Source organism: Heptranchias perlo, chromosome 18, assembly GCF_035084215.1.
Source record: "Heptranchias perlo isolate sHepPer1 chromosome 18, sHepPer1.hap1, whole genome shotgun sequence".
NCBI lineage: Eukaryota > Metazoa > Chordata > Chondrichthyes > Hexanchiformes > Hexanchidae > Heptranchias > Heptranchias perlo.
The window spans coordinates 33640544-33658078 of record NC_090342.1 but is presented as its reverse complement, the minus strand read 5'-3'; the positions used below and the strand labels follow the sequence as shown (position 1 = coordinate 33658078).

Genomic DNA, 17535 nt, shown 5'->3' with positions numbered 1-17535 from the left:
GGAAGTCACATCTAGCCTTGACTTTCAATGCTTCAAAATCTTACTGATCTCTTGCTTTGAAAAAAACTTTTTTTCTTGATATGACCTCAGCCTCCATCACATCTGAGTGAGGTGACAAACACCACCTGAGCATCACTTCCATTTTAACGTAAAACATTAAACGGTGTGTAATATTCTTGAAGGAGTGTCTGTTCGGACAGGTGAGGACTATGGAAATCTCCAAGTCTTAAAGTGAACAGAGTGGTAGTTTAAAACAGCATTAGAGCAATATTATCAGCAAGGAATATTTCTCACATTTTGCAGAATCAATGGGGTCAATTTTAACTCCTGGGTGGGAATGCGGTCTAGCGAACGGCCGGCCTGTCTGAATGCAGCAGCAGGGAGGCCCAGCTGATTTTAATGGCCGTGCCTAAGAACATAGGAAGCAACACAGAAACAGGAATAGGCCATTCAGCCCCTCGAGCCTGTTCCGTCATTCAATTAGACCATGACTAATATGTACCTAAACTCCATTTACCCGCCTTGGTTCTGTAACCCTTAATATCTTTGCCTAATAAAAATCTATCAATCTCAATTTTTAAATGTTCAATTTACCTAGCCGCAACAGCTTTTTGGAGGAGAGAGTTCCAGATTTCCACTACCCTTTGTGTGAAGGAGAGCTTCCTGATATCACCCCTGAATGGCCTAGCTCTAATTTTAAGGTTATGCCCCCTTGTTCTGGACTCCCCCACCAGAGGAAACAGTTTCTCTCTATCTACCCTCTCAAATCCTTTAATCATCTTAAACACTTCAATTAGATCACCCCTTAATTTTCAATACTCAAGGGAATATAAGCCTAGTCAATGCAACCTGGCCTCATAATTTAACCCTTTTGGCCCAGGTATCATTCTGGTGAATCTGCACTGCAACCATTAGCATTCTGCAGGATAGACTCCCGCCTGAACTCAGCGGGACTGACGAGGAGGCCAGTGGGCGGGAGTAGGATTTCAGACATACCTGGGAACCCAAGGGAACGGGTCCCTGGCATACGGTCGTGGTGGTAGGGGAGGGAGGGAGGCCCGGGGCACAAGAGGTCCAAAGTTTCCTTGTGAGGCCCAGTATAGCTCTCCTGCTCCTCCTGGCCCAAAAGAAAACTTAATATTTTTTTTAAAAACCTACTAGCCTCGGTTCCTGTTCCCAGCAGGTTTGGCCTAGCAGGGAAGCCATGAGGGCTTCCCTGTGCACACCTGGGGTTAATATTGCAGTCGGGTCCCGATAATGTCATCGGGGCTTGTTCTGCTTACTTAAACAAGGACCCGGCGGCTTTGGGCGGGTGTCCTTGGCCAGCAGGTAAGTTTGTCGCTCAATTTGAACTGCCCCTCCACTCAGTTTCTGCTGGGCAGGGAGAGATTAAAATTGCCCCCAATGTCACAATTGAGAACAAATGAACAAATAATATTTGTTCCGAACATCTCCCTAGAAGAAAAACAAAGCAAACAAACATATAGACCCAGGGTTGTTGGGGCACACATTAGGCCATGGTTAGTACCCCAGTGTATTTCTGCCGGGTCTTTCTGCATTCTCAGCAACCACCACGGTTAATTAATGAGCCATTTGTCCTTGTTATATCTGCCTCCTTCTATATTGTCATTATGTGTCTAATATATAAAAATCAAAAAAACTGTTACTTGTACCAAAATGTTAAAACATTGCTTGCTATAATATCAGGCACATACTACAGTCTGATGGTAACCAATGCTCTGAATATTTAAGTACATAAATTCAGGGAAAGCCATTTTAACTTTTTGGTGTTACTGACACTCTTTCCATTTTCCTTTTGGGACAGACTATTCCATCAAGGACACACAGAACGGCTGCTGTCCTCTTTGCAATTTAACATTTATCCATCTTTTTCCTGATGTTTGAGAGAGATTAATTTGACCAGAGGTGAGAAGTTGAGAAGTTCAAACTGGGAATATTGGGATTGATTGGCATTACCAACTTTTACAGAATCTTTGAAAGCAGATAGTAGGGATAGGGATTGCCATAAAGGGGACCAGCGTGAGCTACTGTGCTTCAGCACCTGAATTTGAAATGGATGGCGATCAGCGAGGATCAACACTGGAAAGAATCTCCTACCCAAGAGCCATGGGGGTGCCCTTGGCTAGGGTACATGACTGCTTTGGGGTGCCCTTTGCAGAGGGTTTGCCGTTACCTTTTCCTGTTGATCCTGCATACTTGGAAGGCACATACCGTGAAGGATATGCTAGCAGGATGTCTTACCTACCTTTCCGCAGCCACTTGGGAATCTATGATTATTCCTTTGAGCCGGCCTTTATCAGGAAACGCAATGAAAGGGAGCGGCAGAGGGTGCGCTATGTCAATGAAGGCTACGCACGGCTCAGGCAGCATCTCCCTGAAGATTTTGCAGACAAAAGACTCAGCAAAGTGGAGACCTTAAGGGCTGCTATCAACTACATTAAACACCTTCAGGAGTTACTGAACCCCTCGGAGACTAAAGAGAGAGGATCCCTGTCTCCGAGGGCTGTGGAGATCCATAAGCTTCCCAGCCCTGCACCAAGGAGAGAAGGCAATAGTGATGGAGAGTCCAAATCCTCCTCCTCGCCCTTCAGTGAACTTGGTGAGCTAAGCAGCTAACCAGCTACTTGATGCAATAAATCCAACCCATTCAACACCTAGTAGTCCAATGTCTTTGTGAAACAATGTTTGTCAGATCTTTTTTGGACGAGCTATACATCTTCTCCAGCGCACACAAGTGGTGTAGTGATGCATTTCCATATGAAGTACAACATTGATTTGTGCACCTTTCTCATCAAGCCAATGCACCTCTGAGGATTGGCGGGTGAACAGATGGAAACATGGAGGTCAGAACGATAAAGGGTCTCTCACCGCTTTTAAATATAAATTTCACAAAAATATAACATAGTGAATATCTATCTGGACAAAAGCCTGATGTACAAATAATGGACGCTGTCATAGAGATGGTGTACAGTGATGTTTTCGTCTGGAGCCTCGATTATTTCTCCGCCTCCCTCAAGGCAAAATCTATATAAAAGAAGAAACCAGAAGAGGAGAGAGGAGGACACAGCAGAAACTTTCTTAGTGACTGAGATTTGGGTGAGATGCAGATATTAACAGTGTGTTTGCACAACAAAACAAAACCTTCTCATGAAGCCAGTATCCAAAGGAAATTCATGACTATTGTGAGCAAGTAAACCTTATGAGAGTCTGGAAATAATATGAACTCCTTTTTATTTGTTTGGAACAATTGCAATTTCACTATTGCATTTCAAACCAGAAAATAAATGGCGTGAGCTGAGCACACTGGGATCAGAATTAGCACTGGGACTGGCAAAAGGGCTGGAAACACATGCTGGGACCTTTCAAATAAGCAATGGCTTTACAAACACTTTCCCATCTCTGTGTAACTTCCCAATGCATGCAAAACCTGCTTATAAACATACAGAGACGCATACACACAACAAAACCTGCATATAACCTTTAATATAAAGGTCATCCCAAGGCACTTCACAGAGACATAAAGAAAACAGATGTTGAGCCAGGAAGGGTGAAATTAGGTGAAGTAACCAAAAGTCTGGTTGAAGAGATGGGTTTCAGAAGGTTTTTAAAGGAGGAGAGGGAGGTGGAGATGCAGAGAGGTTTAGGGAGGGAATTCGAGTGACTGGGACCCAGGAGGCTGAAGGCTCTGCCCAATGGTGGGTGAAGTGAGGGGGATGATACACAAATCACCAGCATCAAAGGAGCAGAGTGTTCGAAGGGGAGAATGTAGGAGCTGGAGAGGATAGCGTGGGGATAGCCCATGGAGGGATTTAAAGACAAGATGAGGATTTTAAATTTAATGTGCTGGGGGATGGGGAACCAATGTAGGTCAGCGAGGATGGGGTAATGGGTGAGTGAGAATTAGTGGGGGAAAGGAGGCATACAGCAGAGTTTTGGACAAGCTTAAATTTATGGAGGGTGCAGGAAGTTAGGTTAACAAAGAGAGCATTGGAGTAGTCAAGTCTGAAAGTAACAAAGGCATATATCAGAGTTTCAGCACCCGAAGGGGCAGAGATAGATCCAGAGGCAAGTAATGTTGCAGAAGTGGTCTTTGTGATAGAAAAGAAATGGAGCCTGAAGCTAAGCCCATTGTTGAAGAGGACCTCAAGACTGCAGATGGTTTGGTTGAGCCTAAGCTGGTGGCCAGGGAGAGGGATGGAATTGGTGACAAGGGAGTGGAATTTGTATTGGAGGAAGAAGATGATGACTTAGGTCTTTCCAATAAGCTAGAGGAAATTGTGAATCAGATAAGCAGTCCAACAGCACAGAGGCATTTGAGGGGTTGAGAGTGGTGGTGGAAAGGAAGAGCTAAATGTCATCAGTGTACATGTGCAAGCTGACTCCATGACTATGGATGATGGCACATAGATGAACAAGAGGAGGGGACCAAGGATAGATCTTTGAGAGACTCCAGAGGCGATGATGTAGGGAGGGAAGAGAAGTCTTTGCTGGCGATGCACTGGCAACATTCAGATAGATAGGAATGAAACCATGTGAGAACAAAACTGGAAGATGGAGGAGAAGCTTGGAGGAGGATTGTATGGTCAACCATGTCAAATGCTGCAGAGAGGAGGAGGATGAGGAGGGTTAAAGCACCATGGTCACAGTCACAGAGGATGACATTTGTGACTTTGGCTGTTTTGACACTACAAAAAGGGCAGAAGCCAGAATTACAGGAGAGATGGGCACAGAGCTAGGTTGTGATAACATGTTCAACGACCTTAGAGAGGAAAGGAGATGGGACAGTAATTGGTGAGGACGTAAGGGTCGAGGATTTTTGAGGAGGGATTGATAAAGGTGGTACTGAAGGGGAGAAGGACGGTGCCTGAGGAGGCAATGTCAGCTAGCATGGAAGCCAGGAAGGGGGGTTGGGTAATTAGGAGTTGAGAGGGAAGGGGAACAAGGGAGCTGAAGTGATTCTCATAGACAAGATGAACTTGGAGAAGGCAGGAGAGAAGATGGGGGGAAAACTGCAGAGTAATGGGGGTTCAGAGCTAGAATGGGTGGGTGACTTGGGATGGCGATTATCGTGAATGAAAAGTTGCTCAAGTGCGCAAGCTGAGGGACGAGAGAAAGAAGGATATTTTGGAAAGCAATTCAGTATGGGACTTGGGGAACCCAGAAAAATGTTGAATTTCTATATTAAAATTATGCATTCTGGTTCATTTTATGCACTTTTATACTTCACAATTATAGACTTTTAATCCTTAAAAATGGAAAAATAAAATGAAATTTGATTTTCAACATAAAATTCATTCCCATCCACTCCCCTTTACTGCTATCCACTCTCCATCTTTCACTGATATCCATTCTCTCTTCGTCTCCTTTCACTGTCATCGATTCTCCTCTCCCATTTCACTGCCTTCCATTCTCCCCTCACCTGCTCCTACCTGAGTCTGGTGGCTAATGTACCGGAACAGGTCCCTGTTTCCTCTCGACAGTGCTCCCAGCACTAACGACTACGATTGTGGCCTCTAAATACTGTAAGCATGAGCGCCTGTTCTTGCAGAAGTCCCCACATACAGTACATAGAGGCCACAATCCCAAATTGAGAGGAGCAGGATTTGAGGGAAAGGTGCTCGGTTGCTGTGATTTTTTTTTGTCAGCCTATGGCGACATGCTGAGTGAGCCCCCAAAACATTGATGTCAGCAGAAAACACTGATGATTGGCATGTGTGACTCCAAACTTGGTTTGGGACTGTGACCTATTTCAATGTATTTCATTTCAAACAATAAACACAGCACCATGTGTTTAAATGGGTCTGGAATCTGTCTCATTTTTTTGATCGTAAATCTCATTCAAAGATGAAAGTAATTAAGATAAAAGTCAGCCTTTAAGTAATTTAATTGTATCGTTCTGTATTGTAAGGAACAATTTTAAATCATTACCGATAGAACTTTTGATGTGACTGACATCAGGGGTAGTTCCTGTGATCCTAATGATTAGTAGGTCTTGTTGGGACGTACATTGATGGTTTTTTTATGCCAGTCACTGCACCAGACTGAAATCTGAGTGCCTGTGATGTTGCAGGTTCTCCCTGTATATGTCTGGGTGTGAACACTGCTTGGTAAGGATCTGCTGATACTTCCCAGTGGGTGTTTTTGATTGCTGACTCTTTGTCCTGTCAGCCCAATTGAAGCTATTGTTACTTCAGGGACTTTTAAAAAATCTTCTATACTTTAGCTTCCATTCCTTTTGTTAGGGTTCACACAAATACATACATCCATACATAAACTAGAAAGAGTGCAGAAAAGATTTACTAGGATGCTACCGGGACTTGATGGTTTGACTTATAGGGAGAGGTTGGATAGATTGAAACTTTTTTCCCTGGAGAGTAGGAGGTTTAGGGGTGATCTTATAGAAGTCTATAAAATAATGAGGGGCATAGATAGGGTAGATAGTCAAAATCTTTTCCCAAAGGTAGGGGAGTCTATAACGAGGGGGCATAGATTTAAGGTGAGAGGGGAGAGATACAAAAGGGTCCAGAGGGGCAATTTTTTCACTCAAAGGGTGGTGAGTGTCTGGAACGAGCTGCCAGAGGCAGTAGTGGAGGCGGGTACAATTTTGTCTTTTAAAAAGCATTTGGACAGTTACATGGGTAAGATGGGTATAGAGGGATATGGGCCAAATGCAGGCAACTGGGACTAGCTTAGTGGTATAAACTGGGCGACATGGACATGTTGGGCCGAAGGGCCTGTTTCCGTGTTGTAAACTTCTATGATTCTATAAACCAATACACACATATATGAAAAGCAAAATACTGCAGATGCTGGAAATCTGAAATAAAAACAGAAGATGCTGGAAATACTCAGCAAGTCAGGCAGCATCTGTGGAGAAAGAAGCAGAGTTAACGTTTCAGAGTCGATGACCTTTTGTCAGAACTGGAAGAAGTTGAAGATTAAACAGTTTTTAAGCAAGTACAGAGCTAGGGAAAGGAGGGGGAGGGGAGGAAAGAACAAAAGGGAAGGTCCCTGATAGGGTACAGGGCAGGAGTGAGTAAATGAAAAAAGGGTGGTGCAAGGCAAGGAGGATGGTAATAGGACAAGTAAAGAAACAAATGATGGGTCTAGAGGAGCTGTAAATGGCAACATCAGATCCATTACTAGCACCTGCTGTCCAAAAAAATGGGAGCAATGTTTATGATCTGAAGTTATTGAAATCAATATTGAGTCCAGAAGGTTGTAAAGTGCCCAATCGAAAGATGAGGTTCTGTTCCTCGAGTTTCCTTTGAGCTTCATTGGAACAGCGTAAGAGGCCGAGGACAGAGAGGTCAGAGTGGGAGTGGGACGGGGAATTAAAATGGCAAGCAACCGGCAGGTCAGGGTCACACTTGCGGACTGAGCGGAGGTGTTCAGCAAAGCGATCACCCAATCTGCGTTTGGTCTCCCCAGTGTAGAGGAGACCGCATCATGAGCAGCGAATACAGTATACTAAATTGAAAGAAGTACAAGTAAATCACTGTTTCACCTAGAAGGAGTGTTTGGAGCTCTGGACAGTGGGAAGGGAGGAGGTGAAAGGGCAGATGTTGCATCTCCTGCGCACGCACGGGAAGGTGCCATGGGAAGGAGAGCAGGTGTTGGAGGTGATGGAAGGGTGAACCAGGGTATCACAGAGGGAACGGTCCCTTCGGAATGCTGTAAGGGTTGGGGAGGGGAAGATGTGGCCAGTAGCACATGGTACATGCCAACACATATATGCACTAACACACACCTGCACCAATTTGAGCAAATGTATGTAAACATGCATATTAACACACAAGCACACAAAATATCACCAGCATATAATGTAACAAACTGCTGAATTGAAGGTTTGGCTCCAAAACCCAACTACCTCTCGGCAGGAAGGCTTACCCATTGAGAACACATATCAGAAATGTGAGCACGTGCTGCACACAATTTTCCAGCCATTTAAAATAATGCTTAGAAAATCATGCACAAGTGTTTAAATTTCTGACATGGATTCCTGATGGGTAAAACACAGAGTCGGGAAATTACCTTTTATGTATAAATTACCTGTTATGTACAAAATTTTTGATTAGATTCTGTGCTCTAACTCACTCCTGGGGATCCTTTATTCTATAGCCTCAATTTTGTGAGATTCCACTCTAGCCACAAAGCCTCACTGCCCGTGAATGCAGGTTGCAAAATTGGGTCTGCATGTTAGCGTGCCTGATTTACAGAGGGTCACAATAAGTGGTGAAGAAAGATTGCCAGTGAGAGTCTCACTAAGGCTCCAAATTTTACTGACATATTACCCTCGCAGGATCTTGTGACTCCCTCACCATATCCTCATCAGCAGCACTGCTCACCTAATTGTTACTGGCCTGGCCTGGCCTGTTGAATAGACTTCTTAAAGGTGAGTATCAACTTTAATTTTTGGCTGCAAGTTAAGGTTTTTTTTGCATGCTAAGGTTTTTGCTTTATCTTCATTTTTATTGCTGTATTAATTTTTGCTACTATTTAGTTCTGATTTTTAGCTTTTCAAGACTTTTCCATATCCATTTTTTACAACTAACTTGCTTCCAGCTGCCATGTTGCTTGCAGCAACCAAAGTGGTCAGGTGGGAATTCCTTTGGGAGTTCCAATGATCTTAGGTTTGGAAGAGGAACAAAATAAATGAGATGTGACCATACCTCATACATTATGTAGCTCCAGTCCTTACCTCAGGGCCCACATTTACTAACCGAGGCAATTGTTCCTGGCCATGTCTGAAGAGACCTGTCTTTGGCACCACTACTTCACAAAGAGACTGCCATATAGCTATACTATCTTTTGGAGACCTATCTGCAGAGTGGATCCTTATAAATCACTGGTGACATGTGCCAAATCAGTCAGTGGGCTGTCCACGGATGCATCAAGCAAACAATAGAAGCCTGTTTGCAAGTGACAGCACGTTCATCACTTTTCCTGTGGAAAGATGGCACCATCTCAACAGGGCTCAAAACGGCTCTTGTATGCCAAGATTTTCAGGCATAGTAGATGGTACCATGTACTGTACAGATTGTTAAGTTTTTCCACCACCTCCTGACAGGCAAGGTGCACTGCTGTCTAGAGAGAAACTCTCTTCATGTGCACCTCATGCTGCATATGTCCAATTTGCCAGCCATCGAACAGGGGGTGCTGTGACAGTCTGACACTTACCAACAGACTCCATTTTAGCCCTCCACAATGTGTTTCCTTTCACTTCAGTTTTGTTTGGCTCTTCTCACTCCCCACACCCCCCTTCCCGTTGCACGTTGGGAAACCCTGATAAATATTTAAAATCCATTTTGGACTTTTATAAAGGCTGACACAATATTTTTTTATTTATTCTCTGGGCAATGCTGACAAAGCTGCATTTATTGCCCATTCCTAGTTTCCCTGAGAAGGTGGTGGTAGGCCTTCTCCTTGAGTGATTTGGCCCACTGACTGATTTGGTACATATCACCAATGATTTATAAGGATCCACTCCTTGTGGTGATGGTGATCCCACAATGCTCTGTATGCAGCCAACCTTCTTGAAATTTGAGCTGCCAGCCAGGTTTTGTGCATCCCTGATTAGACTTGCTGTGGCGTAAGGCCAAAGCTATGCTGAGTGCTTATGATAATTATTCAAATATACTAACCAGCAAAATTGGACAGTCACCTCAGTGCACTGTGGGCTAGCTTGGGCCAGGTAGCCATCCATTCCCAGTGCAGATTTTGCTGGGATTGCAAAAGGAGGGCTTATACATAAACCATTTGAACTCCTCAATTAGACTTTTGCCAGTAACTCATTTCCAGAAATCTATTGTTCCATATGAAAACCATCTAAATCTCTCGATTAGAGTCCAGCCTGTAACTCAATCCTCGGGATCTATTATTCTATATATAAACTATCTGAGCCCCATGATTAGATTCCCAGGCTGTAACCATTTTTATTGAATCACGTGCCGCTGGAAGAAAAAGGGAAGAAACATAAATGATTGATTTGCAAGATTGCTTATGGATTGGGATTAATTTTATTTACTAATTTTTTTATTCAAAACCCATGATGCCCGAAAATATTGGGAAAGGATTGTGTTTCCTCAACCCATTTGGACACTTAAACGGTCAGGAATCAAATAAGGGTCTCATTGTTGTACTGTTGGTGCACAAAAAATAATCTGGCAGAAAAATCATCTTCTGCAAAGCTTTACCTTACCAAGCACACGCGTAGTAGAAAGTTTCACTCTGAAATCATCTGTATGATACTATTTCCCATTCTGTGATTTCAACTATTTTTTTAAATGTTTTTTAAGCTGTTTTTTCCCTCCCTCTCCTGAAGGTGTTGTGGGTATTTTCTCAACTACTCTGGAAATTCCGCACTTAAAAAGCCTCTGCAAATCTCTTGCCAGTTGGGACCTGGCCTGAGTCACTGAGCCCTTTTGAAAGATCCCAAACCATACCCAGACTAAGGTAATTAATCTGTGAGAGGGTCGATTATTTTATGTCTTGAAGCAAAATAGCTCCTTTTAAGACTGAAGGCTTCTGCAGCCATTTTATTATCTTTGGCCCAGTAGGGCCATGGGGAAGGGGCACCTCTGCCATACAAGGTCAGATTGAGGTGAGTGCCGCTGAAGCTCCCTTGCAGCCCACCCAAACCATGCAAATGTCTCTGTCTCTGCAGTTGAGATGGGGTTGCCAGCCAAGCATGGACATTCTGCTCCACCATTCTTACACCAGCAGAGAAGCCCCAGCAGAATTTCTGGCCCTGTGCCAACATTTTGTCTCAACAATTTTTAATCTGAAAAGCCATCATGATGTAGTGACAGGCCTCCAGCCACTAGATGGTGCTGCAGCGTGACTCACTGAGGTCCACTCACCATCTTGTTTTTCTTCACCGGACTTTCAGATATTCTTTCCTATTTTGGAGATTTTGAAACTCAATTCATTTGCAGAGCACTCAGGGCCCCCTCAGCGTTTGTGGCTCTCCTCTATACTCAACTAACATATTTGCTGTTGCCCAATCTTGGGTCATAGATCACGATCTACCCACTACCCATCTGCCCTGTGTGGTCTGGCCTAAAGCTTCGGCTCAGACCTACCAACCTGACCTGTATTTGGTTGCTGGACTGGTGATGCTACTGCCTCCCGCTCACCCTTTAGATATCCTCTTTACTAGCAGTCGAGCCTGATGCCTACCTCCTCAGGCCTCATGCCCCACCACATTGTGACGCAAGACCTCTGACCCCAACCTCATGACCCCTGGGCCTCCTATCCCCCTCTGCAACTCCTCAGTCCAACACCGCCATTTACCAGCAATGCTCATTCTCCCTTGTAACTCCCCGCCAAGCAACCACTGAATTACTAACCAACATGAATTCTTTACGAGTATTTAAACTCATTACGAATGTACAAAATTAACCGTTTAAGTGTATTCACAAACTAAGAGCCTTTGAGGTAGAAATTCATTTGCGCCACTAAGCCGGCACAAACCGGGCTCAGGGAACGATTCCTGCACCTTAACAGGCGGGCCCAAGGCCTGATCAAAATTGGGCCTTGGGCCACATCTGAATAATTGGTTCCATATGAAAGTGTTTGTTTTTAAGTTACCTTTTTGGTGGAGCAGGCACAAATAATTTTCAAAGGCCAGGCTCAGGGTCAGTGTTCAAGCTGTAGTTCACCTCTAATTGCAGTGTCTCCTCAAGTTTAAAAAACCCTAACTTGGATGTCCAGATAATAAATGCATTTCCTCTGCCTTTAATGCTATAATAACTCTTAATGAACAGTTTTTCTTACACAATCAAAGGATCTGATGAAACACTTTCTTATATCGTAACTACAAGTTATGATATAAGGAAGTGTTTCATGTCAATTGCCTGAAGCAGGTGCTACCCTTAAAAATCCAGCTGCTGAACAGAAGAATGAGGCATTTATAGCATCCCCCTTCATTGGTACCTGAGGGAATCATCTACCATCAAAAACAACATTCTAACAGGTGTATTACCTGCACAAAGAAATGCAGAATTCATTTGATTATGATGGTGGAAAACTACTGCATATGAAAATTAGTATAGGTCTAATTTAGTTGTATTATTTTAATTCTTGCCAGTTTTTTCCCTCCCCTGAAAGTATTGATTCCTTGTGGGGAACAGTTCCAGGGTCCTCCTGTCACTTAAACAACTGGCCATTAATCACGTATGAGCCTTGTTGGACCTGATGGTATTTTCCTCTTCCTAGAAATTGTTACGTAGTAATTTTATGCGCTGATCTCACCCTTGCTGTATCTGAAATGGGAATGCTTAATGGTGGAGGAAGTTTTACCCTGCACCAACCCATGCTATAGCACCAGGAGTGCTGAATGCTACTGCTCAGTGAAAAAGTGAAAAGTTTAATTCCAGAGGACTGTCATATCCCACTTTGATGGTTACAAAACTCACAACAAACCTTGGTACTACATATAAATGTAAGTTGTTATTATTTTAAAGGACTGGAAGTCTGAGGTTGACAGTACACACCGTCTTTCAAGTACTGCACCAAAGCGTCTCAGCTTATCCTGTCAAACTTCAGCCACTTTATTTATAATTTTGTGCTGTGGATTCACACCGACTATGAACCAGGTTGAGAATACCTTAATCTCATTTTGTGTAGAACCCAGGTCCCAGATGTGAAAGGACTGCACCCCTAAGCCTCCCAACATTCAGCTGATGAGCTCACTCTGGCAGTTATCAGACAGTGTGTGCTGAAAGCCAAAGATATGATCTGGTGCTGGTCTATCTCTAATCTCATGCGTGTGGGTAGAGGCATAGGGGTGATTGCTTCATTCAGTGAACAGATAAATAATTTTAAAGGTACAGCATCAGTGAGTATTTTTACTTGTAAGCCAGAAATTTCTCAGTATAAACAATCATGTTGATTTAAAGTATTGGAGTTAATTAGCAGAAATGAATTCTGTCCCAATCTCTTTGCTGTAGATGTTGTTTAGAAGATGCAATGGTGATCATTTGTCACAGGAATGAACCAACTCTTTTTTCTGCACTGAAATCCTTGGTTGCACTAAATTCATGTGATAATCACACTTGTGCCACACTCTTGTGGAACAGGCTTTAAATGAGGCCTGTATATGTCTTCCAGTGAGAGAGAACATGTACAATACATGAATATGTATATGAGTGCGGGAGAATAGATAACATAGTTCACAAGTGATGATGAAATCTGTTCAATGCCAATTAAGTAATGTCAGAGGGTTAGACCCAAAATTGTTCTGCTTTGAAAGCTGTCAATCGGAGTCATTAAATTGATGGAATTGTGTTGAGGTACCAATTTTTTTTTAAATGAAGGATTTGGACATTTCAGTCACTAAGCTTCAACATAAGCAACTATTCCCATCCAGCAGAAATTTAAATATATTGACCTGGAAATCATGTTGTGTGATATTACCATATAAGTTCCACAACTGATGTCAAAACCTGGATGAGCCAATACAACCATCAGCTGAATGTCCCATCTGCAGCTCAGAACCTCTGGCCTTGAGTCCATTAACCTGAGCCAGAATGTGCAGACCCTGGTGCCCTGATTGACCCTGAGCTCAGTTTGTGGGAGCACCATCCACCACAAAGACTGCAGCAATTCAAGGAGAAGGCCCACCACCACCTTCTCAGAGCAACTAGGGATGGGCAAAAAATTCAGCCTTGCTAGCATCACTCCCATCGTGAAAATAGATTAAAAATAAATACATTTGCTCTATTACCAAAACAGCTTTATTCTACCTCTGCAGCATTGCCCCTTTCTCACCCCTTCTGCCACTGAACCGCCCATCCATACTTTCATCACCTCAAGGTTTGACTTGTTCAATGCCCTTTTAGCTGGGCTCCTCTGCCTCTACCTCAGCCTAACTGCTGCTGAAACCTCGATCCATGCCTTTGTCACCACCAGTCTTAATTAATCCAATGCTATCCTGGCCACACTCCCATCCTCCACCCTCTGTAAACATTCAACTCATCCAAAACTCTGCTGCCTGTGTCCTATCCCACATCAAGTCCTGCGCGCCCATCACCCCTATCCTGGCTGACCTACATTGGCTCCATGTCCCCCAATGCCTCAAATTTAAGAGTCTCTTCCTTGGGTTTAAATCCCTCCAAGGTCTCATCCCTCCTTATCTCTGTAACCTCCTCCAGCCTTACAACCCTCCTCCCACCGCACCCCCCCCCCCCCACCACACCACCACCCCGGTACTCTCTGTTCCTCCGACTTTGAACCCTTGTACACCCCCAACATTTTGCTCCACCATTGACTGCTGTGTCTTCAGATATCTAAGTGACACTTTCTGGAATTCCTCCTCTAAACCCCTCCCCCTCCCCACCTCCTTCAAGGCCCCCTTTAAAACCCACCTCTTTGACCAAGTTTTTGGCCACTTTTCCTACTCTCTTTCTTTGGGTCAATGTGTGTTTTCCTTACACCAGTCAAATATTCCACTTATTCAGGGACACTATGAGAAATGTCAGTATGCCACATTGGTACTGGCCAGTTCTTATTTATACAGAGATCATGTAGCAAATGTCAGCATGTTTCACTGGTACCCATCAGCTATACTATTTATACGACAGTATGTAGAGTGTCAGCGTGTCACACCAGTACCTACCAGTCAACTTATTTATTTACAGACTACCATCTCCAGTGAGACCCAAAATATCTGACATGGGTTTTCAGGATCAGCCTTTCTATAAAGTGTAACAAGTCCTTCCTGCAATTCTGCTGGACTCCTCAGAGTCTGAGCTATGGGTTTCCAGGTTTGATCTCACTATTAAGAGTTATATCTACACCTCTTCTGACTAGCCTCTTAGGTTTCCAGCAATATACTTTCCCACTGATTCCTTCTTTCCATTGAGGAACAAATCCAGTTTCACTTGCCAATCCCTCAGAGCCGTGAGTATCCAAGATTTGGCCTCCTTATAAAATGTAATTGATCCCATCCTTTCCAATAATTCCTCAGAGCCTCAATCAGGGTTTCTAACAGCATCCCTTAAAAAAAAGTGCAACCAGCACGGCATTTCCTGGTGGCTCCTCAAAATCCTTGGCTGAGCGTTTTTACAATTTGTTTGATTGTTTGTGCAGTCACAACCTTTGCTTTATGCTTTTTAATCAGGCTTGCAATCTTGTCATTACGAGGTTAGAGCCACACATCTTTGAATGTTAGTGAGAGACCTGGAAGCATTAAGCAGCATACATCAAAGCCCTCCCTTTAAACCTGTAAGAGGCTTTGATTATGGCTCCCAGACTTTATTTTTGAAATGTTACTAAAACCTTCAAAAGGAACCAAAACAAAGAGCAGAGACTGAACTCCAGTGGAGGGAGGGGCTGTGGTCTCATAACAGTTTTGAGAAAGGCTTTGGGAAAGATTATTGGTATCTTAAGCCCTATTTACATCAAAGCAGTCAGAATGGATCCCAATTGACAATTCATTCCAAAGACAAGTCTGTAATTAACATTAAACAAAGGTGACCATGCAATACATAACATATTCCATGGTCATCATTATACTCATTGCCATATCCGAGGCAAAGACCGTAGCTTAAGAATCCATGTTGGATACATCAACAGATCCTCACATATCATTCACATGCCACTGCTATGACTTGACAGATCACCGTAGTCTAAATCCCTGGTTTGACCACATCTGGAGTACTGTGTACAGTTCTGAGCACCGCACCTTAGAAAGGATATATTGGCCATGGAAGGAGTGTGGCGCAGATTCACCAGAACGTTACCAGGGCTCCAAGGGTTAGATTATAAAGAGATATTACATAAGCAAGGCTTGTATTCCCTGGAATAAAGAAGGTTAAGGTGTGATTTGATTGAGGTTTTTAGGATTTTGAAAGGAATTGATAGGTTAGAGAGAAACTTTTTCCACTGGGGGAGTCTAGGACAAGGGGGCATAACTTTAAAATCAGAGCCAGGCCATTTAGGAGAGAAGTTAGGAAACAATTCTTCACGCAAAGGGTGGTAGACGTGTTGAACTCTCTCCCACGAAAAGCAATAGATGCTAGCTCAATTAATAATCTTAAATCAGAGATTGTTAGATGTTTGCTAGCTAAGGGTATTAAGGGATATGGAGCCAAGGCGGGTGGATCAAGTTAGGATACAGATCAGCCATGATCTCATTGAATAGCGGAACAGGCTCGAGAGGCTAATGGCCTACTCCTGTTCCTATGCTGTTGCTATGGTATGTTGCTTGATCTCCATATATCCTTGAGATATTGTGCTGCTATGGCACCTAGGTAAGGCATTTGCTATTACCACGGCACTCTGGTACATCTCCAGGTAGCTCTGACATGCAGTTTCTATAATGCACCGTCAGGCCCTGGGTCACATATAGGTTGTAGCTATGTTGTACTATGAGCCCCCATGTCATACATAACCAATGGCTGTTACTTCATGGTTCTTTTGATCACCTTTTTCATTTTTATAGTGTTCTGTCACACATGGTGCTCTTTTATTCTGTACAACTTTAATTTGTGTCCTAATCTTCAAAATTCAGTTTGGATTATTTGGGAGGGGGAAAAGTTAAAAAAGAATCAAACAATTTGTTGGTCAGTTCATGATGGGGAAAAAGCCCCATTAGAAAATTGACATCAAGACATTCAATGATAAAGAATTTGTATTTATCTCTCAACCAACATCACTAAAACAGATTATCTAGTCATTATCTCATTGTGGTTTGTGGGACCTTGCTGTGCACAAATTGGCTGCCGCATTTCCTACATTACAACAGTGACTACGCTTCAAAAATATGTCATTGCCTATAAAATGCTTTGGGACATCCTGAGGTCATGAAAGGCGTTATATATCTTCTAAGGGTCTGTATCTGAAATATTAATTCATCTGTTTTCTCCACAGATGCTAACTGACCTGTTGAGTGTTTCCAGTATTTTCTGTTTTTGGTTCTATCTTTTCTTGCCCGGATAATGTGGTTTTCTAAACTCAATGAGGTCTCCTCAGATTTCAAATGCTCTCAGGTGGAGTACAGTCCTTAGCTATTTCAGTGTTGCTTAGCCTTCTTTCCATATTCAGCAGTTTTTCTTTGCTTCGCTTTGTTTTTTTTTCTATTTTCTGAATGCAAACATGTTCTCCCTGTCACACTGAAAGGAGCAGTTTCTGTCTCCCACCCTCTATCCTGCTCCTACATGTACAGAGGCCTGTGCTGGTGGTCCTGCATCGATGTACTTGCTCGATAAGCTATCTGCATGGTTAACACCCAGCCAGCTCGAGCAGCGACCATCCCCAGGCATTGTTCACCCCGGGGCGTAAACACACTTAACAGTTCCCTTGAAGCACTACTTCAGTACAGTCAGACAAAATAATATCATTTGTAGCATGTAGGCGCACGCCAATCCTTTCAGGAGGAAGAATTCAATTAATCAGGGTGACTTTGGTTGCTTTCCTTCTGGTTTTCAAGAGCGTGTCTTTGGATCACCTGAACACGAGGCAAGTCAAAGCTATCGATGGAGAGATCTACACACTCCTTCCCAATCAGGT

General features: G+C 43.3%; 1 protein-coding gene across 1 annotated transcript; it reads left to right on the top strand.

The window, feature by feature from the left end:
• Positions 1–2073: 2073 nt before the first annotated feature.
• On the top strand, positions 2074–2795 carry LOC137334996 (achaete-scute homolog 4-like). Its single transcript, XM_068000084.1, has one exon. It carries the CDS (start codon positions 2074–2076, stop codon positions 2635–2637), a length of 564 nt encoding a protein of 187 aa, XP_067856185.1. The 3' UTR covers positions 2638–2795.
• The last annotated feature ends 14740 nt before the right edge of the window (positions 2796–17535 follow it).

What these genes read in the sequence shown, in the direction of transcription:
- LOC137334996 (XM_068000084.1), top strand. Translation starts at nt 2,074, where the DNA reads ATGGATGGCGATCAGCGAGGATCAACACTGGAAAGAATCTCCTACCCA.